This window comes from Amia ocellicauda, chromosome 21 (genome assembly GCF_036373705.1).
Source record: "Amia ocellicauda isolate fAmiCal2 chromosome 21, fAmiCal2.hap1, whole genome shotgun sequence".
NCBI classification, from domain to species: Eukaryota; Metazoa; Chordata; class Actinopteri; order Amiiformes; family Amiidae; genus Amia; species Amia ocellicauda.
This window is the reverse complement of record NC_089870.1, coordinates 7,090,252-7,117,795: the sequence shown is the minus strand read 5'-3', so window position 1 is coordinate 7,117,795 and position 27,544 is coordinate 7,090,252. Positions and strand designations below refer to the sequence as shown.

At 39.7% G+C, this 27,544-nt stretch overlaps 3 protein-coding genes and 1 long non-coding RNA gene across 4 annotated transcripts; 2 read left to right on the top strand and 2 right to left on the bottom strand.

Moving 5' to 3' along the window:
* The first annotated feature begins 472 nt into the window (after positions 1-472).
* Positions 473-8,990, top strand: LOC136717289 (uncharacterized). The gene is made up of 3 exons (XR_010805213.1): positions 473-648; positions 2,009-2,112; positions 2,389-8,990. It is a non-coding gene; the product is annotated as an uncharacterized LOC136717289 (long non-coding RNA).
* A 144-nt stretch (positions 8,991-9,134) lies between these two features.
* Positions 9,135-12,242, bottom strand: oip5 (opa interacting protein 5). The gene is made up of 5 exons (XM_066694833.1): positions 11,707-12,242; positions 11,085-11,151; positions 10,843-10,965; positions 10,463-10,544; positions 9,135-9,865 (listed from the first exon to the last, which is right to left on the bottom strand). The coding sequence occupies exons 1-5, from the start codon at positions 12,113-12,115 to the stop codon at positions 9,710-9,712; spliced, it is 837 nt and encodes a 278-aa protein (XP_066550930.1). The 5' UTR covers positions 12,116-12,242; the 3' UTR covers positions 9,135-9,709.
* Positions 12,243-12,412: 170 nt separating this feature from the next.
* nusap1 (nucleolar and spindle associated protein 1) lies at positions 12,413-21,102 on the top strand. The gene is made up of 12 exons (XM_066694832.1): positions 12,413-12,588; positions 15,378-15,449; positions 15,831-16,016; positions 16,459-16,636; positions 16,841-16,939; positions 17,068-17,180; positions 17,812-17,877; positions 18,183-18,334; positions 18,777-18,937; positions 19,517-19,645; positions 20,200-20,305; positions 20,731-21,102. The coding sequence occupies exons 1-12, from the start codon at positions 12,514-12,516 to the stop codon at positions 20,816-20,818; spliced, it is 1,425 nt and encodes a 474-aa protein (XP_066550929.1). The 5' UTR covers positions 12,413-12,513; the 3' UTR covers positions 20,819-21,102.
* On the bottom strand, positions 20,324-27,282 carry ndufaf1 (NADH:ubiquinone oxidoreductase complex assembly factor 1). Its single transcript, XM_066694834.1, has 6 exons — positions 27,182-27,282; positions 26,949-27,032; positions 24,959-25,509; positions 24,313-24,498; positions 23,999-24,073; positions 20,324-21,468 (listed from the first exon to the last, which is right to left on the bottom strand). The coding sequence occupies exons 3-6, from the start codon at positions 25,457-25,459 to the stop codon at positions 21,328-21,330; spliced, it is 903 nt and encodes a 300-aa protein (XP_066550931.1). The 5' UTR covers positions 25,460-25,509; positions 26,949-27,032; positions 27,182-27,282; the 3' UTR covers positions 20,324-21,327.
* Positions 27,283-27,544: the final 262 nt, after the last annotated feature.

Genomic DNA, 27,544 nt, shown 5'->3' with positions numbered 1-27,544 from the left:
GGTGGGAGACTTGGGATTGATTATTATGGTGATCGTTAACAGTCTTTAAAATCTATTCACTTTCATGCATTTATTGTGTTATTTAGTTGAACTTGACAAAGTCCTTTGTCTTATCTGTCTAACTCACCAACAAATACACCTTTGCACTACCCTTGACCATATTCGACATTGCCATTCTCCTGCTCTGGATGAAACTGCGGCTTTTTTAATGGACTTTGCAGAAGACAGCTCTTATCAAAAGGCATCACCCAATAGCTCCAAGGCTTGCGATCAACTCGTCTCTTTTTTCAGCCGGAGTCTTGCGGGGTGCAGCACGCTGACCAATCGCCTCGCAAGTCCGCCGAAAGGGGCGTGGTCGGCGTCTCCTCCTCTGTCACCTTGTTCACTGGGCACCACTCGTCTGAGCTAAGGGGCGGGCCTTGGCTCTTGAGTGACGGCCTCGTCGCGCAATGGCTGCGCCGAGCATGTTCGCCCGGTGCGCTCACTGCTTTGCTAGCCAGATGCGGTGGTAAAATGGCGGAGAGGGGGATGTAGAGAGCTGGGGCAAGAGCTCCGGCTGCTGGCCACAGGCGAGGAGAAGAGGCTGATGCGCTTGGCTTTCGACTTTCCGATGCGGGCTGCTGGCTTAATCCCCGGTTCTGTGCTAAGGTGAGGCCGGCCCGCTGCTCTGCGGCGGCGCGGAGGGGGCGCAGGACGGCGCTTTGTTTACGAGCGGGCGCACAAGTGTTGTGTTCGGGTCATGTGATTCGGGAGCGAATGCCAGCACAGCCTGGAAATGCACCCCGCATCTGCATGCATGCTTATCCCACTTTACACTTCATTTTTCTTCTTATTACACAGTTGGATTCGGCTAATGCTTTGTTTGCACTCCGAGTGACACGATCGGGCATGACATAAAGTAGGACACGTTCAATGTGGAACTTGAATTGGGCTTTTCTTGACTTCCTTCCTTCTAGGGACTGGGAGCTAAGACTACTGCATGGTTTCGCTGTGCACAGCAGATTTCCTACCCGCACATTCAGGGGCTGCTGTACTGACCCGCACCGTATAGCACCAACTCTGGGTATAGCATAATCTGGATGTAGGAGACCTGATTGCATGAACCTTTGGTCATGGATCTGCATGTTTAAAAGCGTAACGTGATCCGGGAGTTTGCACAATTGAGTAGCTCGTTGTGGCGTGATTGTTGAAACTTGGTCTTGATTTCCCTCCAGTGTTGCTGCTGTTTAACTGCATGGCGCAAGAAGCGAGGCAAGTTTGCAGGAGACCAGGGGCCAGGGCAGGTGCAGCTACAATGAATATATACCAGCTTCTAATACGGGATGATCTTGATAAAACCATTAACATAGAAAAGACACCAAATGACCTGTCTTATTGGGATGAGGTACAGGGGAACATTGAGTGGGGATTTTGTTTTCTGCATTACCGGGGTGGTACCATGCATTGACGATTTTGCCTCTTTCGCTAGGTGGCAATATGTGCTATATATATATATATATATATATATATATATATATATATATATATATATATATATATATATATATATATATATTTATTTTTCTATAGCAGTGTATTGCAATATGCATACGATTCAGTTGTACCTTGGTAATATTTCCCCAGAGCATAATGTTACTAATTCAATTTGTGTACTGTTGATCGACATTGATTGCATGATATGGAAAGGATGAATTGTGCATTTTTCCCCCCATTTGATTTTACAAACACGACGCGTTTGGACATTTGAACGTTTTCAATTCGCGAAAACGAAAGGCTGATTGAATTGCAGTAATTGGATGTATTCGACATCGATTCCCATTGTGCAGGCGATTAAGTAACTTTATGAAGAAAGCAATTTATTGTATTTTTTATCAGACGGCACATTTGTAATGCTCGAGTATGTGCTGCACCTTCAGTCCAGCCCTGACTGAAAAACCAGTGGTGTTGGTCTCAGTGAAGATGTCTTTGGTAATTGATCGCCTATGAAGGATGTCTTGCTGTCTTGCAGGAGCTGCGTCCTTTTTTCCTGCTGATGGGATGAGTCTATGCTGGGAGATTGGGTGTCAGTGGGTTACCAGTCTGATCCAGAGACAGAGGAGCTGAAAAACACTGGTGAGAGAAGGTTACAGATTCTGCAAGTTCCCACTTTTCAGCAGGGCTGCTCAGTTTGACTATTTGCATGCAGAAATTTGAATAGACATGCTTGGCAGTGTTTCCTGGGATGAGCCCTCAAACACAGGATTCTCTAGAACACAATGATGTAGTCTCCCATGTCATGTATTTTGAACAAAACACCTACACCCCGTTTCCCACAAGTAAGAGTCTTAATTCTTGAACATTGGTTTTAAGGTAGTAAAGTGTGATCCTCTTTTCTGCTGTACCACTTAGGTCCTGGGGGATTTTACAAAATAATCTACATTGGTTGTGCCTGGACTGATGACCTCTTCAGATTGTTCCAGGGATCAGCCTGCAGGGAAGAGAGCTGAAGGATCCAGAATTGTATCTTTGATTTTGGGAGGTCAGTCCCCAGGGTTTGATCAGTGTCCTGTGAAAATGAGAGGTGGGCTGCCAGGATTCTCCCCCAAGCCCAGGAGATTGGCCCTGGAATTGCAGTCTGAAGCCTGGGGAGGCCTTCTCTGAGATAGAGGAGATGATGCCCCGGCTGCGGGGACAGATGCCCCTTCTACCAACCCCCACCACTCCCTGGGCCAACCATCATCATCCTTCATCCCCTCTTTTCAATGCAAACTTGAACTAGCAATACAAGGTTTAGTTGTTTCCTTCAACATGATGGCCTGTTTGTGGAATGTTAATGAAGACTGGAGAGTGTCATGTCCATGAGTTAGATTAAAATCATTAGAAAATATATTTAAAATAATTACATCTTAAGATCCCCATTATAGGAGCACTTCTACTCAAAGTGTATAGCCCAACGTTAACTTAGTCAGCTTTGTAAAATGGGTGCAGTTTTTCTCTGTAGGGAACTGGTGGAGATCTTGCTAACAAACTGGTGTGGAAATACAGCAGTGGGTTTCTGTTTAGTTAATCTTCATCGTTTTATTTTATTTTTTCTTCTCCATTTGTATGGTTTGCCACTTTTGTACTAATATTGAACCATTTCTAGATATCAAACATAATAAAGATACAAGATGCATCTCATTTTTATTTTACAAAGCAGTGCTAGAAATGCATATTCCACGGTTCTGCTATGCCTAATGCAGTTGTTGAAAGCTTAATTTCCCATCCACACCTGTACTAAGTAAATATTTTGTGCATATTGCCAAGGGCAGTGGACACAGCAAGAGTGCTGTATACTAGACCAGAGTTCAAACCATGATGAAATGTTAACAACTGAGTGCTACTGATATAAAGCTGTAGGAAACACTGGCAGTTTTGTTGCCAGTATGACTTGAGTCCTATTTTGCATTTTATTGGATTCCAGTCCTAGATTTTCAAAACCAGAAAAAAACATAATGTGGAAAACAGCGGCACAGGGTCATGTAGATAAAGTGTTCTGTTGTGTGACTTTGGGTTGTAGTTTTCACGTTAGTCCAAGATTTGTGTGAAACCACATCCTCAAAAGTTATTGGAACTTCACATTATAATCTGCTAAAGACCTGGGAAGGCATTGAGTGTACTAACTTAGACGAGTCATATATTCACCTGAGGGATTAGTTCAGTGTTCAGGGCCCTTGAAGACCACCAGGTCTGGTCTAGGGTTGATAACTTCTCCATACAAGCCACTTGCTGTGTGTCAGTTTTTGTGCGTAGAGTCTTGGAGGCTGTTATTTTGGGGTTGTCCCTGACATTGATTTTGAAGTTCTAGAGATATCCTACAGCTTTGCATGCCTCAGCCTCATGTCACCACTGCTCTATCATTGGGGAAAAAAGGTAAAGGGATTGAAATAAAATAAGTTTTGCTTCTTTGGCAGCTGTTGATTTCTCATACATTGAAATTAAATTTATTCCAAACTGAACAAGGTCCCAGGGCTCCAGTAGATGTATCTGGTATCTTCAGAGGGTCTTCACCCAGTAGCATTCCCTCCTTTCCCTCCCCCTCACATCTTTCCTAAATATATGGGCATGTGCAATATGTTTTTCTTTGTTATAAATATATATATATATATATATATATATAAACAATTGTGAAACAAGTGACAAGTTGTTCAAGAACAACAAAATCACCAACGTCTTCCATTATAAGATGTATAGTTCCATGCGCATTAGCTTAATAGCAAACAGTAGTGCCACTTAAGTGGCCATGCATGAAGTTAGTGATGCTTGCAAGAAAAAAATAATAAGTAACTCGGATCTGGCTGAGCAAGTTACTAACCAGGATGAAGCATCCCTTTCTTACAGCAAGCTGAGATCAAACTTAGAGCATCCAGTGCTGGAAGGAGTTGGGAGCAGGGAGACAGTCGGAGTACCTGACTCGGCTTGTACATTTCTTGTTGGTCACTGTGTTACTGTTGAAGCAGCATGTTAGCTCTGTCTGGTCTGGAAATGCAGAAAATTTCAAAAGGGCCTTTGTTGCAATGTAGAGGACTTAGTGGGCAGGCTGAGATGCCACATGCCAGCCAGTTAGCCTAGTGAAAAGAAAAGCAGCTGGCCAAAATGAAGTTCCCTGCTTTGACCTCAGCATGTGAGAAAGTCCCACCAATAAAAAAAAAAAGACATTCCTCAACATAACACTCGCTCCTTTCTCAGTCTTAAATATGTACTTCATTTGAATCTGTCTCCATTCCTTCCTTTCCTTGTACACAAAATATAGCGAGAACAGGATCCCCCTGTTGTGTTTCGCGAGGAGGTTGTTCTCCAGATGTTGCGTTTGCACAAGACTAGACTTGTAGGCGTCCATCTCAGAAGACAGCTGTACTCTGGTTGGTATATGGATGGTTTACAATTGCTGCTCAAGCAGTGAACTGCCTAGTTTCCATGTTGCAATGAAAGATTGTTGTAGCAATCCATTAACAGTATAAAGTGGAGTCAATCAAAATCTTAACATGAAAACGAACCCCCTCCCCCCTCATTCTAAAAAGTATTTGTCAATATAGGATTATGAGTATTCAAGCACAAATCGGTTTGATATGCAGTGTGAAATGTAGTTGACGATACACAACAACACAGACAATGGCAGTCAGCAGCACAGTGTTGTTGTTTTTTTAGTATGGCTGTTTCTTAAATTTGAATTTCTCTAAGTTTTTAGTCTCAGTCCAAGGTAATGAAGGATGCATCATCTGTGTTAGCAGATTACATTATATGCAATGAGCAGATGTAGTGTTAGCTGTATAATACTAACACAATGGTTCTAGTATTAGTGAGTAGACTAGTGCTTAGCTAAAAATATAGTTTAAATTAAATACCTCAAGGTTCGGAATGCAGAACATCTTGTAGGCATATCCTAATGCAAACAAAGCCATAATCGTAACTATTAGAATTTTAGAAGCAATAATAATGATATGCATGGATTAGTTTTTTTTCATAATATATATATATATATATAGGAATTTCTGTAATGTGGGTATGATTAATTATCAATCTGTAGTTGTGAGTAGGGAGTAGAGTGTTTGCCTAGTTAAAGGTTTTAATGTAGAGATGTGTCTGAGGGATATATCTTTTTGTCTTAAAAATTACCAAGATATATCTTCCTGCAATATTCAGAGAGGCAACAGTTTCTTACACCCCTTTCAGATTAATAGAAAATAAGAATGTTGAGAATTGATAACATAAACTTAGAAAATATTTGACTAACCCTAGTTATACTTACTCTTAGTATGCATTTTTTTTAATATGGTCTAATATTTGAACAAAAAAAAAACTCAAAAGTGTTGTACTGCTTTTAATGTTTCATGTTATGCAATAGGTAAAAGGTTAAAAGTAATACACCACCCACTTTAGATTTATGTTGTAGACAAATTCATACCACAGAAAAGGCTTGAATGTGTTTGCACAGTAGTTGCTACATTATATATATATATTAAATATATATATATATATAATCATTATGGTGAGACTGAAACAAATTAGTATGTTATCTGTATCTCAACTTTCCTCCATAATTTGATAAACTGAACTTTAATACAGTGTAGATTAATCAAAACTGCTTCACTGCTTTTTTCTTTTCCTTGCAGAGGTCTTTACGTGTTTTACTAAAACAGGTTAAGACAAAAGAACTGCTTGCATGAAGGCAATGGGGGAATAATATTAATCCTTATTATTCATCATCCTATTGGTATTAAAAGATTTTTATTTTCTTGAGTGAGATTTTGATCCTAATAATAAGTCTTAGAAGGATGTGTGCAAGAGTAGTTTTAAACTTGTTTGACTTTTAAACTAGTACATTTCCATTGTATTTGGAAACTCATTTGGGCAGTTATTTAGATCTGGCCCTGGTCACAAACTGTAGTAAATGTAGATTTATATGTATACTAAATAAAAAGACCATAGGATTCGTTTCTGCAGTTAAGTGGCTGTTTGTCAAACTGAGTTGGCCACCTCTTTGGAGTAGAATTGTTAGTGTTTTGAGATCATGATATATACCAGTATATAAAGGTTGTAAGCTGTATGTAGCAATTGTCTTTTAACAGCTTTTATACCAATAGCTTCATGATCTTAAAATTAAACGTATTTGAAAGTTGTTCGTTTGTACATTAACTGAAGCCACAAACGGGTACCACCTGCTGTACAGATATCTGGACCATGTGGTTTGAGAAGGTGGTTTGAAAAGTAACCTAGGCAGAAGACCGCTCTATGCCGTTATGCATGTAGTTATATATACAATGTCGTCTAACTAGGTGACACTTGCAACATATATATGCATCTTCAAATTGAAAGCAATAGGAAATGTCTAGTGATTTTTCAATAGCAATTGTTTGTTTCTTTCAATAAGGAGACTAGACACAAAACTGTATAAAATCTATCACTGAGACCAATTTGGCACAGAGTGAAAGCACTTGTTGCATTCCAGTGGGTGATGGGCTCTGTGTATTTTATGTAGTTTGACAAGGAGTATTTCACCCCCCAAAATCAGCAACACCCCAGGTACTTACTATTGGGTTGAAAGTTTTTTTTTTTGTTGTTGCACTGCTTCATACTGTACTTTTCCTTATGCTGCACAGTACTTGGATAAGTGCTAATAGTGGACAACAACAATTTAATATATCAAATGAAATATCAGCGGGGGCATTGCGTTGGTCACTGCAGACTGTGGACTTTGCACATTTGGAATTGCAGAGATCCCCGCCAGTGCATGTTAATCATTATGTAGGGTGTGTAAGAATAACAATGCATGTACTATTCACAGTTGGCTTTTCTTTTCCATTTAATGTGTGAGAAATCGTGATCATTGTTATTGCACCATTGTGATAAAGAGGACAATAGTGTCAATGACATAGGAAGAGCATGCATTCATCGAACTTTCTAAAATCGTGTACCCTTCTGTAGGTTTTTGTCCTGCATCATGATACCTATTTCAAGACTAGCCCTGTTTAATCACCTCGAGGAGTCCAGTTTTGAGTGATTGGCACAACCTGGTTCAGGTATTAGCGTGGTGTGTGTGTAGTGCATAGAGTTTGTAGGAAACTACTTGTAAAGTAAGCCTTACTTAATAGTTTCTTTGTTACAAATGTGCTCACACATCCATAAAGCACTTAAAAATAACTCTAGTTTGACGATTCATTCTGGCAATTGTTATTTGTAAAAATAGCATGTTACATTGCAGGGGTGGATTACCCTAATCACTAAATCACTAATCATTGGATACCTTGAATACAGGGACATTTTGCCTAATTAAGCCCCACAATTGGTGCAATTAAGCAGTTAACAATCTGGATAGAACAAAACCCTGAAGGCCCTGTGGCTAGGTTAGCTACCCCTGTTATTATATATGTAACAATTGTTTCTTATTTCCACTAAGAAAACAGTAATTATTTTGAAATCAGACTGAGGTTTTCAGTTCTCACATTGCCAGATGTATTGATCGGAGGTGAGAAGATATAGTCACTGTACAGCAATGCTACTCTTGCTCCTGGACAGCTATGGGCCTGTTGGTTTACAGGTAACTCAGGATGCTTAATGACTAAAGACCTAACAACAGGGGTAAAATGGATCAATTAAGTCATTAGGATTCTGTACCTGCAACCAGCCAGGAGTTAGTACCAGTGCTGTAGAAGTGTTCGAGTGATCCTCACATGTAAACAAGCCTCCGCTCTAGTTTCTCACTGCTCAGCAACTGAATCACAATAATCTCTTTGATCAGTTCGTTCTCTCTGGGTATCCTTGCAACTTGTGAAATGAATCAATGGCACTGGGTGAACCCTTCCCTAGAAAGAAAGAAAATAAAACATTACAAAATAACCGATTGCCAAAAAACATAAATCTTTCTTGTGCCACTGATGAATGGAAGCAAGTGAAATGTAATAGAATAGCACTTCTTGAATTTTGAACAATATTTGTCCAACATGTATTCCTAATCCTAGATTTACTTGTTGCTAAATTGAAAATTGTAATTGCAATTATAATGATTTAAAACAAAAACAAAATGGAAAGAAAAATGAACAACTGGTATTCCAGGTCCCAGTGGTTGTATCCTGTAGACAGAGGATGCCATTTTACTCTGGGTCCTTCTATGATGTTATAATTCTAGGATATGTGTAGGTATATAAGCATGCTGTTGTTCCTCCCTTTATTAGGGTGTTCAGGTTTTATCTTTCAATTCCCATTTGTACTTTGTAGAGGAAGTCTAAAAATAAGAGGGTGTCTGTGATTAAATGTGACATTCTGTAGGTATGTCTTTTTTATTTTATTTTCTTTAATCACTGCAGATTAACAATTGATTCTGTATTGAGGAAGTTTGGATTAAACTATGCACTACAGAACGAACGCAGAGATGTAACAGCATTGGAATAGAAGTCTTTTGACGGTTTTGTAAAACTGTGAACTCTGCATCAAAACTTCAGCAATAAAAGCAGCATGGTGCCAATTGCATAATACCTGGTGTCTGTGTATTTGATTGGTGGTGTACCTTCATTTCCAATATCAGGAATCAGAGCTCTTGTTAGTATTGCATGATTTGTGTGACTACATACAGGATGGCTTTTCCATTATTCATTTAGTAAGTGTGAGTAAGTCTTGGGTGAATTTTAAACCTTTATTAGATGTGAAATGCAGAAATACTGTAGGGGAACAAAACAAGAACATCATACAAATGATACCTGGCCACACACTTGTTTGAACCCATCAGCAACTACGAACTACTAATTATATCAGTTAGTGCTGTTCAAATTGGGGATAGGGGAGCTGCAGAGACCCATGCCTCTTACCAGTCATTGATTTGGCACTTAATCCTGGTCTGGTTTAGAAGGCTTTTTCAGGTTTTGTTCACAATACATCTAGGCAGCATATAGATTTATGTCCTTTAAGCATTGCCACCCATCACATGAAAGAATCTGACTTTTCCACCACCCTCAGTCGCGGTGCTTAGCCCAGACGTTACAAACACGTCTGATGGACGATTCTGCAGCAGATGACCCAAGAGGACGGAGCGTCTACCTGCGATGTATCCCCAGTCATTTGGAGCCCCTTTTTAAGAGTATGGCGAGGTGAGCAAAATCATGTATTTTAGACATTGGGAGTTCACACAGGGAGAGTAAGCTGTCTTTAAGCTTCACACAGCAGTACATGTGCTTCCGGGCTGTGGGCTTGCGTGACTCTAGGAGAGGTATTTCTTGTGGTTCTGAGAAGCTTTGTGGGGTGTTGGTCTGAGGTCTCCATCCTGTGGCCTGCTGCAGACCTCCGTCAGAGCGCTGGCTACTCTGTCCTCAGCCAATAACAGGCGCTTCTTCATTTGAGATAGCTGCTCATTTAACTGGAACATGAGAGGGGACAAATAAAAATAAATATATCTTCAAGACTGATTTGTCACAAGGGTAACTTTACCACTAAACAAAATGCATCTTCAGGGGAGTGAATAAAATGAATGCATTCGAGATTATAACCAATTATAACCCGTTTCTGTTCATCTGCCAATCAAGACAGCCTACACTGAACTAACATGCACGGTTTTAACCACCTCCCTGATAAGGAATGGGTTCTTTAGCAAGGAGGAGATATTAGGCAGCAGACTAAGCCCAACAATAAAGTGCAAAGAGTGTAGCATTGAATCTTTTGTTCATTTGCAAGGGCAATAACAGGACAGCTAATGAATCCCCCTGCAGTGCTTGTAGTTACAAGTTCTGTTTAGGCTTCAATTTGTCACTACTGCTGTAACCAACAATCTCCCACTTGCTACCCTGTCAGCAACTAATAAAACTGAGATGCTTAGCTTAAACACCATGGCATACAAAGAGCAGAAATTGCATATTAAAACAAGATGGATCATTTAATGTCTGAATTGGAAAGCAAAATGCTGCATACGTAACATGTTTTCAAAACTTGGAATGAAGATATTTATTGAAAGTCACACCTGCAAGACACTGGACATAATGCTGTTCTGTTCAAAGCTCACATTGGCAGCCGCCCTCATCGTGTTGGTTTTCAAAATGTAACTGTGGAAAAGACAAGAACGTATTACCAATAATATTAACTAGCAGTATGAGTGAGAACAGGCTGATATGAGGAGAGTTGGTAGAACATGGCTTGTCATTATGGGTTCCGTGGCATTACAGTTGTAATTTAAAGTATTCACACCCTTCGTTTGAAACACTTGACAAGGTCTATCATTAGCAGTGGGTGAGATGAAACTGAAATTACAATATCTCTCTCTCTCTCTCATATATATATATATATATATATATATAAAGAGTCTGCATAAGGCTTTCTGCTCATTTTGAGGACTGCACTGACCAGTTGATGTTCTCCTTGTGCAAGAGGAAGAGATTCCGAAGTGTGGAGAGGGACTGAGGTGTGGAGTGCAGGACCAAACCCACAAAACAGTTGCAGCCAACGCAGTGAAGGGCTTTATAGGCACTGTAACAGAGGGATAGAGCAGACCCCTTTAAGTTATGCTTATTTTAAGACTCAGAAAGAAAATAACTTGGTGGGTAACAACTTTTAAAGAGTAAAAAGTGACAAAGACAAGTACATACCAACCCGCCAGCCGACCTTGAATCCCAAAATCCAGTTTCTCTTTTACCTCCACATCCTTGGTCACACCTGATTGGGGGGCGAGGGTTGCAATTGGGGAATTAAAACTTAAAATAACTCTCTCCTTTAACTCTAATCTTAGGTATTGTTTATTATGCTTGCTGACAAGTAAATAAAGCCATTGAATAATAAAGCCATGCCTTCTACACATTTATATGAATTGCAATCGATTTCTATGCTATATTGGACAACTACTCATCTTTGGCCTTTTTTTGCTGTATATGTTGCACTCGAATAATGCAACCCTCTGAATATAACCAACCTAATAAAGGTCTTCAAATGCATACATGGTAGATCACATTTTGTATCATTTTCCTGCTTCTTACAGTTACTGTATTGGAATGAATGCTTTGTTGAACGTCTGCATTATTCTTTATAGAAGTTGCATTGTGTGTTGTTATTTTTGGACAGTTTACAATTCCTTGCCAGTTGAATGGGCTGCAATGCACTGATTTTTGGATGGGACGTGGCATGCAAAAAATACCTCACGTCCATATGACATAACATGCACTGTATGATGTATATATGCTTCCCCGTGTCCCTCGGTGTGATCGCTGTACTCACGGAGACAGACGATGGAGTTCAGGTTCCTGGCCTCTCCGCACACCTGCAGGGAGTCCCCCAGCACCATGTTGCACAGGCCACAGGACAGGACGGCGGGGGCCCCAACGAGCTCCTCCGTCTGGCTACTGTGGTTGCTGCTCGTCGTCTTGTCCGACTCGGTGTGACTCTCGGCGACGACATACGTGGAGTTCAGGGCGATCTTGCTGAAGCCGTCCAGGTCAGTGCAATACGTTGCGTTGAGCTGGCCGGGCCGGACAGGGTGGACACTCTTCTCCGGCTGTCCGTGCATTGTGCCTGCGAGCACGGGGAGGGTGTGGGAAGCACCCGGAAGAAAACGCGTCTTTCTTTCGGGAGCTTTTGGTTCATTTACGACTTTTTTGTAACATTTTCCTTTTCGCGTCGTTGCCATATTGCTTACTAGCCCTTTCACTTTTAAACCAATCCCGCTTCCCGCCCCCAAAGAAACCCAAACAAATTGAGGGCAATGGTCTACACTCAGTTCCCCCCACGTGTGTACGTCATAATATATCCACCAATAACCTTCACAAGGCATATATATGACGTACTCTGATTGGTGTAAAGACACGCCTGTTATAGGGTGACCCTCCCCTTAACATAAATACGATTCGCTTGTCAGTGATTGGGTGAGCGGCTCTGACAGTTGAGCCAATGACGTGGCTTACTTTCTCACTTTTTGAAATGCGTCACTGGTAACGGCTGGGCGCCCAAATTCGAGCGCAGACAGGACGTGGATGGAGGTTTAGCTGTATCTCACATTTATTCATTTGGCAAATAGTAAAGAGCAAAATGGATTTGGATTGCATGAAATACGCCGAACTGCGACGCCTGGCAAAGGATGTCGGGCTGAAAGCTAATATGAAGGTAAATATTTTATTTAACTCGATTTGCGGCATATTCAGACTGACACAACAGTATCGTATTGTGACTGCACTGTTTGCAGCGGAGGGGGGGTTGTTAATGATAACGAAAATGCCTCTCTTTGTGTAAATAGATCAACTAAATTGACATGCAATACCATTTCATTAATGTATGTTGTAGTGTTTTGAAAGATCACTACAATTAACAATCTGAAATCTCTCGCATCCATTTCCAGTGGCAGATGACAGCAATTGAAATATGAATGTGATATTGATTTTATTCAGTGATGATGTTTCCCCCCATTTGTCTGTATGCTTATGTTACTCTTACAAAAGTGAATCAGATCTGTTTAGAAACATGTGACTGTTACAGCCGGGGGTGTGCAAACCCACACAGGGATCAGTTGTGTTTGTTTCCCAGCTGTGACAAAGGATGTGAAGAGCACATGTACACTAGATTCATCAACAAGGCACATGTGTGTGTATATGATGGATCTCGTTAAACTATCATTTTAGACATTTGTAGGCTATTTATTATTTTATTTAACAGGCACGTTTCTCATTAATAAATATTGCTGTACATGTTTCAATATGGTTTTACTAGTCCGAGTCTAACTTGTGAAACAGTAGAACAGATGAGAGAAAATCATGGCATTAATATAAAGTATTGCTGCCTCTAAATCTAATCTAAAATTTGCCGGGTTGAATTTCACTGTATTCGCCCCTTTTTTGTTTTTTGAAGCTAAACTTTGAATTCAGTATGCCAAGATATTTAAACTGGCACCAGCTGAAGCCTCTCCTGCCATGATTACATTAGGATCTGGAGAATACATTTTCTCTGTAAAGAACATGCATACATTAAGGTGCAAACGGGCACTGGTCCACCAGTTGACAATATTGATCATTGAAGCAGAAAAGTCACCAGAAGCCTGCTGTTTGGTTTTTGCATAAGTATAGATAACTCCTCTGCATACATCTGAATATTTATTAGGAGGACAGATATAAGTAAATCATTAATATACAGATGAAACAACGGGAGTCCCAAAGCTGATCCTTGGGGCACTCCAGTATCATTTTGTCTGATGTCTTCCTGCACACTCTAACACACTGTATCCCATCTTCTAAGTAGGATTTCATCCATCTTCTGGTTTTTGGTGAAAAACAGTTGAATGAACTATTTCATTTTAGGTTACTTGCCATTTTAGAGAGATTTGTGGTGTATAGAACAAAAAACCTTGAATTAGCACCACATTTTAGTCGGCTGCATAACAAACCATAGTCTTACTGAGGGTTACCTATACTATAATGCAACTATTATACACTCACCTAAAGGATTATTAGGAACACCTGTTCAATTTCTCATTAATGCAATTATCTAACCAACCAATCACATGGCAGTTGCTTCAATGCATTTAGGGGTGTGGTCCTGGTCAAGACAATCTCCTGAACTCCAAACTGAATGTCTGAATGGGAAAGAAAGGTGATTTAAGCAATTTTGAGCGTGGCATGGTTGTTGGTGCCAGACGGGCCGGTCTGAGTATTTCACAATCTGCTCAGTTACTGGGATTTTCACGCACAACCATTTCTAGGGTTTACAAAGAATGGTGTGAAAAGGGAAAAACATCCAGTATGCGGCAGTCCTGTGGGCGAAAATGCCTTGTTGATGCTAGAGGTCAGAGGAGAATGGGCCGACTGATTCAAGCTGAGACTGAAATAACCACTCGTTACAACCGAGGTATGCAGCAAAGCATTTGTGAAGCCACAACACGTACAACCTTGAGGCGGATGGGCTACAACAGCAGAAGACCCCACCGGGTACCACTCATCTCCACTACAAATAGGAAAAAGAGGCTACAATTTGCACAAGCTCACCAAAATTGGACAGTTGAAGACTGGAAAAATGTTGCCTGGTCTGATGAGTCTCGATTTCTGTTGAGACATTCAGATGGTAGAGTCAGAATTTGGCGTAAATAGAATGAGAACATGGATCCATCATGCATTGTTACCACTGTGCAGGCTGGTGGTGGTGGTGTAATGGTGTGGGGGATGTTTTCTTGGCACACTTTAGGCCCCTTAGTGCCAATTGGGCATCGTTTAAATGCCACGGCCTACCTGAGCATTGTTTCTGACCATGTCCATCCCTTTATGACCACCATGTACCCATCCTCTGATGGCTACTTCCAGCAGGATAATGCACCATGTCACAAAGGTCGAGTCATGTTCAAGAAACCAATTTGAAATGATAATGAGTTCACTGTACTAAACTGGCCCCCACAGTCACCAGATCTCAACCCAATAGAGCATCTTTGGGATGTGGTGGAACGGGAGCTTCGTGCCCTGAATGTGCATCCCATAAATCTCCATCAACTGCAAGATGCTATCCTATCAATATGGGCCAACATTTCTAAAGAATGCTTTCAGCACCTTGTTGAATCAATGCCACGTAGAATTAAGGCAGTTCTGAAGGCGAAAGGGGGTCAAACACAGTATTAGTATGGTGTTCCTAATAATCCTTTAGGTGAGTGTATACCTGACATTAAATCACACGATTTGTAATAAAAAACAATACAACAATTAAATTATTGCACATATTATTTCAAAGATGGTTTTCCTTAATTCTGTTGGGGAGTTTGCAGACTGTTTCGTTTATGGCCAGTGGGAAGATATGTTTGATGTTTACCATGCAGGCAACCTTTTTCTTTTCATTTTCTGTAATCCCTCCTCATCGGGGGGTCTAGCACTGTAGATAATGGAGATTGAGTTCTGCTGGTTTAATGGCTCCTCTCTCCACAGGCTGAAAAGCTTCTGAAAGCCCTAAAGGAGCATTTCAAGGAACAGGAGAAGAGTGTCTCCACAGCTGGTGAGGTAAGAGAGTGTTTTTTAATATGTCTGATATAATTTTAGTTGTGAAACTACTGTATAAACATGTCTGCAGTTCAACGTTGGATATTTTTTATATTGTCAGATTAGTTTTTGATACTACTGTGATTTACATGTCACGTTAAATGATTTAAGCAAATTGAAAAAACAAAATACAAATACTCAAATGTACTGCATAGGTCTTTTTAAATTATTGATCTAATGGAAGACTTTCACAGTACCACAAAAATACATAATGTGTGTGCAGATGTAGTATGGATAGGAAGGTTATCTAAACTGCCTTGTAATTTTACTTATTGTAATTAAAGTATTGGGTAATCACATTTGCTATTGAACACCATAATGTAGTATGAACTTGTTCCCTAGGTGGCTGATGGCAGCACAGACACTGTATCTAGCGATGAGCCGAATGCCAGTCAGGATCCTCCGCTCCCTAATGGTACACCCTTTGTCACCAAACGACGTGGACGAGGGAAACGCTCTCCAAAGAGAAAGCATGGGGAGACGGACAGTGATGAGGGAGTAGCAGCAGCAGCGCAGGCCCCGGATCAGGTACTACACCGTGTCCTTATGTGCAGAGAACAATATGTGCTATCTGGAAGTCCTCCTGTACGTTATGTTGTCATGGTAAATGGGTTTTATAACCATGATAAATGTGCTAGCTTTGAAAGAAAGGGATATCACTGATTTGCAAAATATATATATTTGAAAGTTCATTCTGACTTTTTTTTTTTTTTTTTTTCCACCTGCACTAAATCCATCAAATGCTTGAACGCCATGTAGAATAAAAAAATGTAAAATGGTCAAACATAAACTTAAAATTTCAAATTCTTGAAGGATTTTGTTGTATCAGAAAATGCAAGAAGTTGGCTTCCCAACATTCCCATCTCATTTGAGGCTTTCAAGCATGAAAGTTTTTCCTTGCAAGAAACCTACTGCTCTGGTACGCATTCCAAAGCCCTGTTTGGAACAGAAACTTTTTTTGTTTTAATAGGAAACTGCAAAGCCTAAAAGACGGAGCAATGCCAAGAAGAGAAGACTGTCCCACGAGGAGGGAGATGGCCGTGCAGAGGCGAAGGAGGAGCCCACAGCCGCTCCTCCGGCAGAGGATACTGACAATACAGAGAGTCAGGCCACTGCTACAGAAGGGTTGATGAAGAAAGAAAATAAAGGTAAGAAAAAAATATATATTTTTCCATTCCAAAAATGTTTAATTGTAATCCTGCCACATTTTGACTGGATTTTATCATCCTATTTGAGGGTTTGTCATGAGCATGTTCTGCTGGCATAATTTGGTTTCTGTTGTCTATAGAGATGCACTTTTTTTTTTGTTTTGTTAGTTTTTGGATTAACACGTTACTGTGTTTTACTTCTAGGAAAATGCCAGACTGCAGCACTGCCTCCTGGGAAGATCCCTCGTCATGAGGGGCTGCTGAAGAGGACGGGGAAACTTGTGCTGAAGCCTGTTACACCAAGTAAGCAAAATGCACCCTGGCGTGCCACAATGTTTCCAAGTCAATGTGTTGTGGAGTTTTTGAAGCCTCTGTTATTTAAACTCGTGCTTTCAATTAAGGTTTTTAATATAAGGAGGGCTCTTTTCCAGATTTCAAGAAAATCCACGAGGTGCATTTTAGGAAAATGGAGTCCATCGATACCTACGTGCAACGGAAGAATAAGAAGAGGGAGTCGTACAATAACTCGGTGAAAGAAGTAAAGGTGAGTTGTGTGTTTTATAATATTTTTCAGTCGTAGTAAAAGCTAAACCCATTCCAATGGAACTACAGTTAGATGCAGGGGGGTTAGCCAAAATCTGCAACCTGCATGTCCTGCACGGCTCCTTCCAACTGGTTTCATTCCACAATCACCTGAACTTGGATTAATTTCATTCATTTTAACTTCCTGCAAGGCAAATTAAATTTTTAATAAATGCTTTTTTTTCTCAGTGACTTTTATTATAAATGATAAATGGGATTTTTTTTTTAATATTATTTTTTATAGCACTGTGACAGCTGAGGTTCTGCAGTTTTTCATTTGGTATATGATGCTTGTATATAATCCTAACCGTTAGGGAGCTCTACACACAAATGTGCACAGAAATTGCATGGGGCTCTATAGGGGAACTGCAGCTCAGATGCAAGCCCATGCTACTTAGTGTGAAATGACTATTATAGTATGTGATTGAGACAAACATCAAAATGTATTATGAAAAATAAGAGACTAATGCCTGGATTTTGAAATGTAGTATAGTAGGTAACCTTTTAATAATATGGAAAATATAGGTATCCAGTTATGATTAAGTTCACCTTCTAAACAGTAGCTTATCCCATTTCTTTTTTTTCTTTTTAAGATCCTGTCGGAGAAGGCCAACATCATAAAACCGTCAAATAACAGGACTTCCAGCAAGGTGGTCGTGGTTAGTACAAACCCTTAGTTCATTTCAAATATTAATACTCGGGGTTAAGTAATATTGTTACTATTCTTCTAATGTGTACTACCTGTATGAAATATTCAGTTTGTTTGAATGTGTTTTTTATGTATTTAGTGTATGATTTTGTGTGTAATGGGGAGGTTTTATTATAGTGATATAGTTTGAGTACCTCATTAAGCAGACTTGACTGAGTGTTTATACAAACCCCATAGTGTAGACTGCTGGGGGCAGACAGTCAAAATGGTTTCCAAAATGAAATGATTTGGACCAAACATGCTTGTAATTTTCAGAAACCCAGTCAAAGCCGAGGCACCCTGTTCAGTCCCAAATCTCAGGAGCGAAGACATACAATCAACACTCCCTCTGCCCAGAGCAGGCCTGCAGTGAGGGACAGCACTGCCTTCAAACCTACTGTTCTCTCAACAAGGAGAGTTAATGTCAGGTAAATATGTCAGTAGTTGATACTGTATTGTGTGTTTTAGGTGAAGTTCAGGGGTCAGGAAAAACAAAATGGTGAAATGAGTCTAAGCTAAATAGCCTTTTACACACCACATGTAGGTTATCTTTATATTTTAACAAGATGGCTTTTTTCTGACCGTGCTCTGTTGTGTTCAGATTGATTGACATTTATTTTATACAGTTAGATTGTACTCACTCAAGGGATAGTACCTGTAAAAACATTCTGCAGAGTTTACTCGTCTTCAAAAATCTGAGTTGGACCCTGTTTTGTGGTCAAACTCTGACCATGAGCATCACTCAATGCATGAAGAAAAGTGTCTCTTTGGTCCATATCAGGGGGGTGCTAAACTACTGGTCATAATTGCTGTGTTCTGCTGTATAAGCTGTTATCTCAGTTAAAGTTGTTCATTCTGAATGTGTTTTAGGTTCTCAGAGGCCACCAAGGACAATGAGCACAAGCGCTCCCTGGTGAAGACCCCTGCCCGCATGTCCCCCTACACTGAGGTGTCCCGTACCCCAGGGACTGGCCCGACCAAACGGCCAAGGTCTGCCACAGGAGTCCCTTCCACAAACCCCAAAGTCCAAGGTATACTTACTCAGTCTACAATCACATTTCATCATAGTTCATGGGCTTCATCTCCCACAACTGTAGGTGTGTGTGATGTTTGGTCTGGGTCTGCAGTCAGCTATGAAGGACATTAATGGTGTCTTAAAAGACCTTGCCATTTCCACACTCAACCTGACAAAGAAGTGTAGCAAGGATGGTGTGTTCTCCTCAGCACCAGACCTCTGACTGCTTTTTCAGTTTGCTCTTTGTTGGAATTACTAGAACCATCAGTAAGTCTTTGAAACATCATATATAAGCAGTTCCTTGAGTCTGGAAGTCACTTATAAATACAGGCTGCGCAATGTTTTACTTTGTTGGGATTACATAAGGAGACCATTGATGTTTCCACCTAAGAGCCACTCTTTACTGCGGAATTGATGTGCCAGATAACCACACCGTCCAAAAGCCATTTATGTAGAAAGTAATGCAGTGTAGATCCCTACACTCCCCTGAAATGTACTTCATGAGTATTAACCAATTCTTTATGGGTTTGTCAAAATTAAATCCATTCTTTACGGTAAAGCTAAAACCTTTTTTTTTTTTTTTTTGTATTTGCAGTGACGACACCATTCATTTTCAAAGCAGACCCCAATACCAGCAGTGTTGGTACTCCAGGGACTAACAAGAAAAATGCTTTTGATTTGAAGGCCAGTCTGGCTCGTCCGCTTGGCTACCAGCCACACAAAGGTAAGGTGCTAGGGCTCCAAAACACTAGAATTTTACAGGTGCTTTCCCTGTAGCAACGTATTTAATTGCAACATGCCTATCAGTACCATGACATCTTACAAGTGTTCACCACTGCTCCACCTTGAGCACATAGTCTGTTCATGTCTAGGAATGTAATAGGCATTCATTCACATTTATCCAATCAATGAGGCAGCACTAAATAGATTGCATTTATGCTCATGGCATCTTTCTCTAATTTTGTAAATGGGTTTAATTAGATTGAAATCAAATAATTGTGTATAATACATTTGTATAGTTTAAATTCCATCAAAAGTGTTTCATTATAAAAGTGAGTATCAACAAGAAGCCAAAAATAAAATCCACAAGTTGTTAGCATCCTACACACAATTGATGCGAGAGGAGTAAATTCAGGCAGTTGTCATAAGCACTGCACAAAGATTGACTCTAGTGAACAAATCTGGATCAATGTGTACATATCATTCACATTCTGTCAGAAGAAAAGGTATTCATCTGCAAAACGGCACTTCATAATGTCATTGGTTTGGTTTGTAAAGGGAAACTGAAGCCATTCGGATCGACTCAAGAAAATGAAGCTTTGAACAAATCCCAGACAACTTCCTCGCACCAAACAAACTACAAACAACATAAAGTTCAGACGAGGTGAGTTGGAGTTTAAGGTCAAGATTTTGAATTTGTGTAGGCTTTAGTAGAGATGAGACCGGCTAGAGTGATATTTCAAGAGTACTAATTCAAGAAAATATTACATTGTGGAATTGATTTTTTTATGGGTTGGATAACAAGTGTATTTTCCTACTGAAGTGTAAATGTATTTTTCTTTAGATTAAATAGTAACTTATTTCAGCATACCTATATACAAAGGGAAAGGTTTCTATGGTATTTAGTGCATGATATTGACCATATCCATAGTTCACCAGTGAGATGATGATTTCATTCATTTTGAACAATAAAGACACATGTTTGTTTATTAAGAACCATAATAAAAACAAATAGTGAAGCCCTGTTGAGCAATCTTGATCTAGCCCTATCTATACAAACTAATTATTTTTCCATATTTTTATTTCTAGGGAAGTGAGGCGCACCAAGCACACCGAAGACAGGAAGCAGAAGAAAGAGAAACTGCTTGGAGCCAGACGAGGCCTCGTTATGAACTAAAAACAAAGTCATGTTTTTTAGTTTTGTAAATATTACCTGTCATTTCAGCCTTGTAGTTTATTTCTGTCTGTACTTGCCTGTGTTATCAGGATGTTTTCTTTTTATTGATTGCAGTTTATCAAGTACATTTTACATACTGTATGGTATTGTTTTTCTCCTTAATGTTAATAGAAAAAAAAGTGTACTGCATTTAATTAGATCTCTTTTGTATTTGTATTTTTTTAATCAAAACTTGTTTAAAAAAAATAAATATGCTTTGTTTGGCATTTCACACTACATTAAATTGTTTTCAGACTTTTTAAAAATGTATGCCTACAAATACTACCCATATAAGCCTGTGAACCTCTGAGTACCATAAGATCTTTCTGTAAAACTATTACAAATCTGAAAATTGAAGTAAGAGATGCTGAATTTCCAACGTTGTTTTCAGCTGCCTGCTACCTATATAAACAATAGTGAGGATAATGGACAAAAATTGGAGGATGTGCTGTAATCATGTGCATTGCTCGTCAAACTTCTGGATTCCTCTTGTACGTCTCATAGGCAAACTCTTCTGTATGTGCACGATCGTTACATACAGCTATATAGTCAATCTCCAGTTGAAACGGTCCGTCTGCCTTATCACCCAGAGTAAACCCTAGTGTGTTGATCTGAAAAAAAGATAGGATTCATATTTTCAAGAAAAGCAGATAAAGAGCACATTACTTTAACCCCTGCTTTTGTAGATCACTGAAGTTCAGTAATGTACCTAGTTTTTTAATGCCACAGCACTAAATCAATACATATTTTAGATTTACAAATGCTGTCCAGGGTTCAGTTCTTCCTGACAATGGTCAATCCCATTCTGTATTTGATCGGTTTTCCATTACTATACACTCACCTAAAGGATTATTAGGAACACCTGTTCAATTTCTCATTAATGCAATTATCTAACCAACCAATCACATGGCAGTTGCTTCAATGCATTTAGGGGTGTGGTCCTGGTCAAGACAATCTCCTGAACTCCAAACTCAATGTCTGAATGGGAAAGAAAGGTGATTTAAGCAATTTTGAGCGTGGCATAGTTGTTGGTGCCAGACGGGCCGGTCTGAGTATTTCACAATCTGCTCAGTTACTGGGATTTTCACGCACAACCATTTCTAGGGTTTACAAAGAATGGTGTGAAAAGGGAAAAACATCCAGTAGGCGGCAGTCCTGTGGGCGAAAATGCCTTGTTGATGCTAGAGGTCAGAGGAGAATGGGCCGACTGATTCAAGCTGATAGAAGAGCAACTTTGACTGAAATAACCACTCATTACAACCGAGGTATGCAGCAAAGCATTTGTGAAGCCACAACACGTACAACCTTGAGGCGGATGGGCTACAACAGCAGAAGACCCCACCGGGTACCACTCATCTCCACTACAAATAGGAAAAAGAGGCTACAATTTGCACAAGCTCGCCAAAATTGGACAGTTGAAGACTGGAAAAATGTTGCCTGGTCTGATGAGTCTCGATTTCTGTTGAGACATTCAGATGGTAGAGTCAGAATTTGGCGTAAACAGAATGAGAACATGGATCCATCATGCCTTGTTACCACTGTGCAGGCTGGTGGTGGTGGTGTAATGGTGTGGGGGATGTTTTCTTGGCACACTTTAGGCCCCTTAGTGCCAATTGGGCATCGTTTAAATGTCACGGCCTACCTGAGCATTGTTTCTGACCATGTCCATCCCTTTATGACCACCATGTACCCATCCTCTGATGGCTACTTCCAGCAGGATAATGCACCATGTCACAAAGGTCGAATCATTTCAAATTGGTTTCTTGAACATGACAATGAGTTCACTGTACTAAACTGGTCCCCACAGTCACCAGATCTCAACCCAATAGAGCATCTTTGGGATGTGGTGGAACGGGAGCTTCGTGCCCTGGATGTGCATCCCACAAATCTCCATCAACTGCAAGATGCTATCCTATCAATATGGGCCAACATTTCTAAAGAATGCTTTCAGCACCTTGTTGAATCAATGCCACGTAGAATTAAGGCAGTTCTGAAGGCGAAAGGGGGTCAAACACAGAATTAGTATGGTGTTCCTAATAATCCTTTAGGTGAGTGTAATTTAGTTTTTTTCATAAATTACTTTCATTACAGTTGTTCGAACGTGTCCATGTTATGCTTTACATTTGTCAAATTCTCCACAAAAAACAATACTAGGAGCATTTCCCTGTATTTTAAAATCTATCTACTGAGATATATGGTACCATGCAACATAAAATGGCAGAGATGCCATAAGTAGGGCCCTGCATTTTATTAAACCAACTGTAGGCTGCACTTCATTCCTTCTAGTACAAGGTGCTCATGTAGTCTGCTTAACAATGTGCAAAGCTTAAAATTGCAACAATTGGCATGGGACTAATGGATTAGATTCAAAGGTTTGAAAGCTATAAAGTGAGAGTCCATCAAACAAAGTTGCTGAATAAATAAATACATACTGAGCAATGGCACAAGAGTTGAAATAAACTAAAAACTTAATGTTTCTGAAAAACTGACTAATTACCACAACCTGGATCTATGCAAGAAATAAAATGTTTTATTTAACCAGCTCATAACTTTCTGATGGCAATCCAAATATTCAACTCAACAAGTGTGTCGTTTGGATCTGGAACTCCTCCCATTATAATCTATTCCAGTATTTGATGCAGAATGTAAATCAGAAATGGACAAGTACTTCTCATATGCAGAAGATAATGGTGGTATTAATCAATACGTTGTTTAATTAAGCAGACTATATGACCTGGGAGGAATTAAGTGCATCCTTAGAAAGTTGGTCATTATAAAACACAGGGCACTACGTACATCATCTCTGCTATTGTATCCTACATGGTACCATAGATTTCAGTATATAGAGCATTTCCCTGTATTATATAATATTAATATTTCTGTTTTGCTGTGGATTTGACATTAACATTAAGCACATGCATGTTGAAACAATGGTAATGAAAAGCTTTTGTATTGCAGAAAAATTAAGTTAACTTCTTTACCATTGCCTACTATGAAATATAAACATTCAAAGCCACATAAGTGTGTGGAATTCAAATTCCAAAATTCCCACAAATACCAAAACGACACCAGGCGTGTTCTGGTGATGCTCTTTCAAGCACTGTATGTGTCCGTATATGCCACTACCCCAGTGATTCTTACCTTGTCTAACCAAATCGGATGCTGGTCATCTTGTATTCTTCCCCGGCTGGAGAGGAAGAACTTAGAAAAAGGAATCTGCAAAAGGAAAAATCATTAACAGTACATACTACACACAGCGCTTCATGTAAATAAGGTATTTAGTGCTCATTGGTATTTAATATCTTAGTAGCATAGAATACAATTGCATACTGCTGCAGGGAGGCTTCCCCATACTGTGCAATTCACTGATGTGTTACATTGCATCTCCACAGCTAAGACTAAGCCCAGGACCAATTCATTGAAGGGCTTGGCCTTTCTGACAGTTATTTCCATACCTTGACATCTTGCCAATAGGGTCCACCCCGAGTGAACAGGAAGTAGTTGTAAATGGTATCTCTCTGGTGGGAGAAGAAAGTCTCAACCCCGATGTTTATCATCCACGGTCGCCCGTCGCCACGAATACGTAGGTACAGGGAGTTAAAGCTTGACCAGTCATGGTGCTTCTTCCGGTCAAAGGACATCTATAGAGAAATAGGTCTTTGAATTGGTCAACTGCACCAAGACTGTAAAAGCATCTTTGCGTTACTGCCTGGCAGCTATTGAGATGAGACTCCCTTTGTGCACATCGTATAAAAATGCTAGTTTTGCTAGTATCTGCATCTCTTGGACTGATTGATTGAAACCCCATAACATAACCATTTTACTTCTTTTTCTTACTGCTCAAAGAGATTCCCCTTTTCAAGACTACATTCAATATTTAAAACATTTTGGAAGGCTGATTTATTTACCCTTTTTTAACATTTCAGAGAAAAAACTGTTTTCCTACACTGCACTGCAGTGATCACCTATCTCCCAGAGAATAAACATGCACTAATGCAATGGAAATGTGAAAAAATGTAAAATAAAAAACGATAATCATGTCAAGAAGTCTTCGCTAGTATGACCTTAACTAAGTCCGTCTAAAGATTGCACTGTACTCACCAGTGGCTGTTTTGAGCGCAGGGTGCAGTACCCACTGTAACGTGTCTCACCGTCCTTGGGGGGTACTGAGCACAGAGTCCCGTACAGCAGGCAGGTTTGGCGGTTTCTCCCCAGCTTCAAATAGGCCTCGCTTTTGCCTCCGATCTCCTGATCCGAGGACACTACCCACTGGTCTAGGTTCTCGGGGCTCCTAAACTCCCACAGTACCCTGGTCTGCTCCAGCATGTGTGTCTCCAGGGGCTTCCCCTCCGGCCCCACAAATCGATCAACAACCTCCTGCTTCAGCAGGCCAAAGTGCTTCTTCACGCCCTGCAACCCCTTGGAGAAGCTGAAGTGGATCTTCTTCCATGGCGGCGTGTTGTCACGAGGTACGCCGGGCCTGCGGTAAGTCCCGGCTGACCCTCGTGCAGATATCACCCTGCAACACCGAGGCACCAGCCAGCCGTTTAGGAAGTTGGATCCGTACTGTACACCCAGCGATCTGGCTATTCCTGAAGCCATCTTCCCCCGAACCTAGGCTCTCTGGCAGCACTTAAATCAGTATGTTAGACCTGGAAGCCAAACATTTCAAGACAAAGGTCAGTCAAGTGGTCTGTATTGGTAATATTTCCCTTCCATTTGCTGACCAACCCCCCATGCAGCATTGGGTCTTGAGTGTGTGTTCACACTGTACTTGGCTTGTTTGGGCTGTTTTATTCAAACACCTTTGTTTAGTTTGAGGACACAGTGTGAATGCCCCTGAAATTATTCAACAGACCGTTCAGTCCATTTCAGAGATAATTTTAAACTAACCAAACAGACCTTCTAAAGAGTATGTTTTATTGTATGCAATGTAAATGTACAACCATCTAGAAATTGTGACATATGTAAAATAAAAAAAAACACTTTAAAGGTGTTCTAAACCCAAAGACTTCTTATTTTTGGAATGAGCCTTTTTACAGGACCAACTTGTGGAAATGCATATAATTAAATGCCCTGTAGTGTTGTGTCTTGGATAAACTTTGTGCTCTTGTATGGGGTGCTCTTCATTTAAAAGAAAAGTATGTGAAAGGCTCATATTATTATTATTAATTAATTAATTAATTTATTTATTTTATCTTGGCAGACGCCCTTATTCAGGGCGATTTACAACATAAGTGCAAAACAAAGTGCAAAAATAAAGTTAAGTACAAGGCATCAATCATTACAAATTCAAGTTAACTAAAACATAGTAATACAAAATACAATTTACAAATTCCAATTTACAATTTACACAAGTACAATAAGTGAGGTCCTACATCCTGGACGGTAAAGTGCTGTCAAGATGTAGGGTCACAGTCAATGTTCCTGTCCCTGAAGGAAAATTGAATGAAATCTCACATATATTATATGTGAACAATACATAATGGAAACAACCACATCAAAGTCTGATAAAAAAAAAAAAAACGTTTTAATGATTGATAATAAGAATTATCACCGTTTTGGAAGAGACATCCACATCATTTTTTGGCAAGTAAAAATGCATTTTCACCATCTTCTTTAAAAGCTGAATTTACATTAATTTGCAATTCTATTAATTCTATAATCTATTGCTATGTGCTGTTTTGTTTTCATAAATTCAGTGCTAATTACCTTTATTAGACCAGTTTACATTTTGCATGCATTAGACAGATTGATGCATATACATGTATTACACAGTCCAGGATGTAAGACCTCATATATTGTGTAAATTGGAATTTGTAAAATGTATGCTTTGAATTGCACTGTATTATGTGAATTTATAATAATAATAATACATCTCAATCGAGAGGATATGGACTTCCAATCAGAAGATGTAAAGCATAAAAGACTTGATCAATACATTTGTCGCTTTCACCCTCATGTGTAGGTCATTTACATTAGATGTGTCTTAAGCATTAGAAAATATGTGGCAATAGAATACATACTACTTTAGATACCAGACTTAATACACAGTATATATGAAATAACCACGTCGATGGTCCCATTTTACCTGAACGATAGTGAAAATAAATTAAATCGAGCATGTATGAAGGTGACAGGCATCCCATTCCAAAGTATTGGCAGGCAGCTGAAACTGATAAAATAATAAATAATCAGAATAAATAAATTAATAGAAAAAACTTTTGAATAGGCCGCAAAACAAAAACGTATACGAAGACACTGTACCAATATTAAATATATTACATAGAAGACCTTCAAGCACTAACTGTGTAACTCACTTACAGTGGTCCGTCCTGATAATATGTCCTCCCAGGAAAACGACACCCCGGTTACCTTTCGTTCCAGGAGCCTGTTATACACGCACTCAATCATCTGGGATATAGATCCAATGTTATTATACGACTTATGTACAACACCTTAGATGAATAAACATGATTAACTGTGCTGGAGAGTCCCAAACAAATGTGTTCCTTAAGGAAAAGGCAACTGGAAATATAATTCAATTTTTGCTTTTAATTACAAAAATGCGATTACTGTCATGCTCTTTGTATGCTACAGTTGAATTGAGAATACAATAAACAAAACAAGCCGGTAAACATCAAGACTTCACAGAAAATACACCACTATAGCACATCAAAGGTAATC

Coding starts and splice junctions, on each gene's coding strand:
- nusap1 (XM_066694832.1), top strand. CDS start 12,514: ATGGATTTGGATTGCATGAAATACGCCGAACTGCGACGCCTGGCAAAG. Junction 16,017..16,458: donor CAGCGCAGGCCCCGGATCAG/GTACTACACCGT, acceptor TTGTTTTAATAG/GAAACTGCAAAGCCTAAAAG. Junction 20,306..20,730: donor CAACATAAAGTTCAGACGAG/GTGAGTTGGAGT, acceptor TTTTATTTCTAG/GGAAGTGAGGCGCACCAAGC.
- oip5 (XM_066694833.1), bottom strand. CDS start 12,115: ATGGCAACGACGCGAAAAGGAAAATGTTACAAAAAAGTCGTAAATGAA. Junction 11,152..11,706: donor GAACTCCATCGTCTGTCTCC/GTGAGTACAGCG, acceptor CCCCCCAATCAG/GTGTGACCAAGGATGTGGAG. Junction 9,866..10,462: donor TTATGTCCAGTGTCTTGCAG/GTGTGACTTTCA, acceptor CTCATGTTCCAG/TTAAATGAGCAGCTATCTCA.
- ndufaf1 (XM_066694834.1), bottom strand. CDS start 25,459: ATGGCTTCAGGAATAGCCAGATCGCTGGGTGTACAGTACGGATCCAAC. Junction 24,499..24,958: donor TGCGCTCAAAACAGCCACTG/GTGAGTACAGTG, acceptor ATTTCTCTATAG/ATGTCCTTTGACCGGAAGAA. Junction 24,074..24,312: donor CCTATTGGCAAGATGTCAAG/GTATGGAAATAA, acceptor TTCCTTTTGCAG/ATTCCTTTTTCTAAGTTCTT.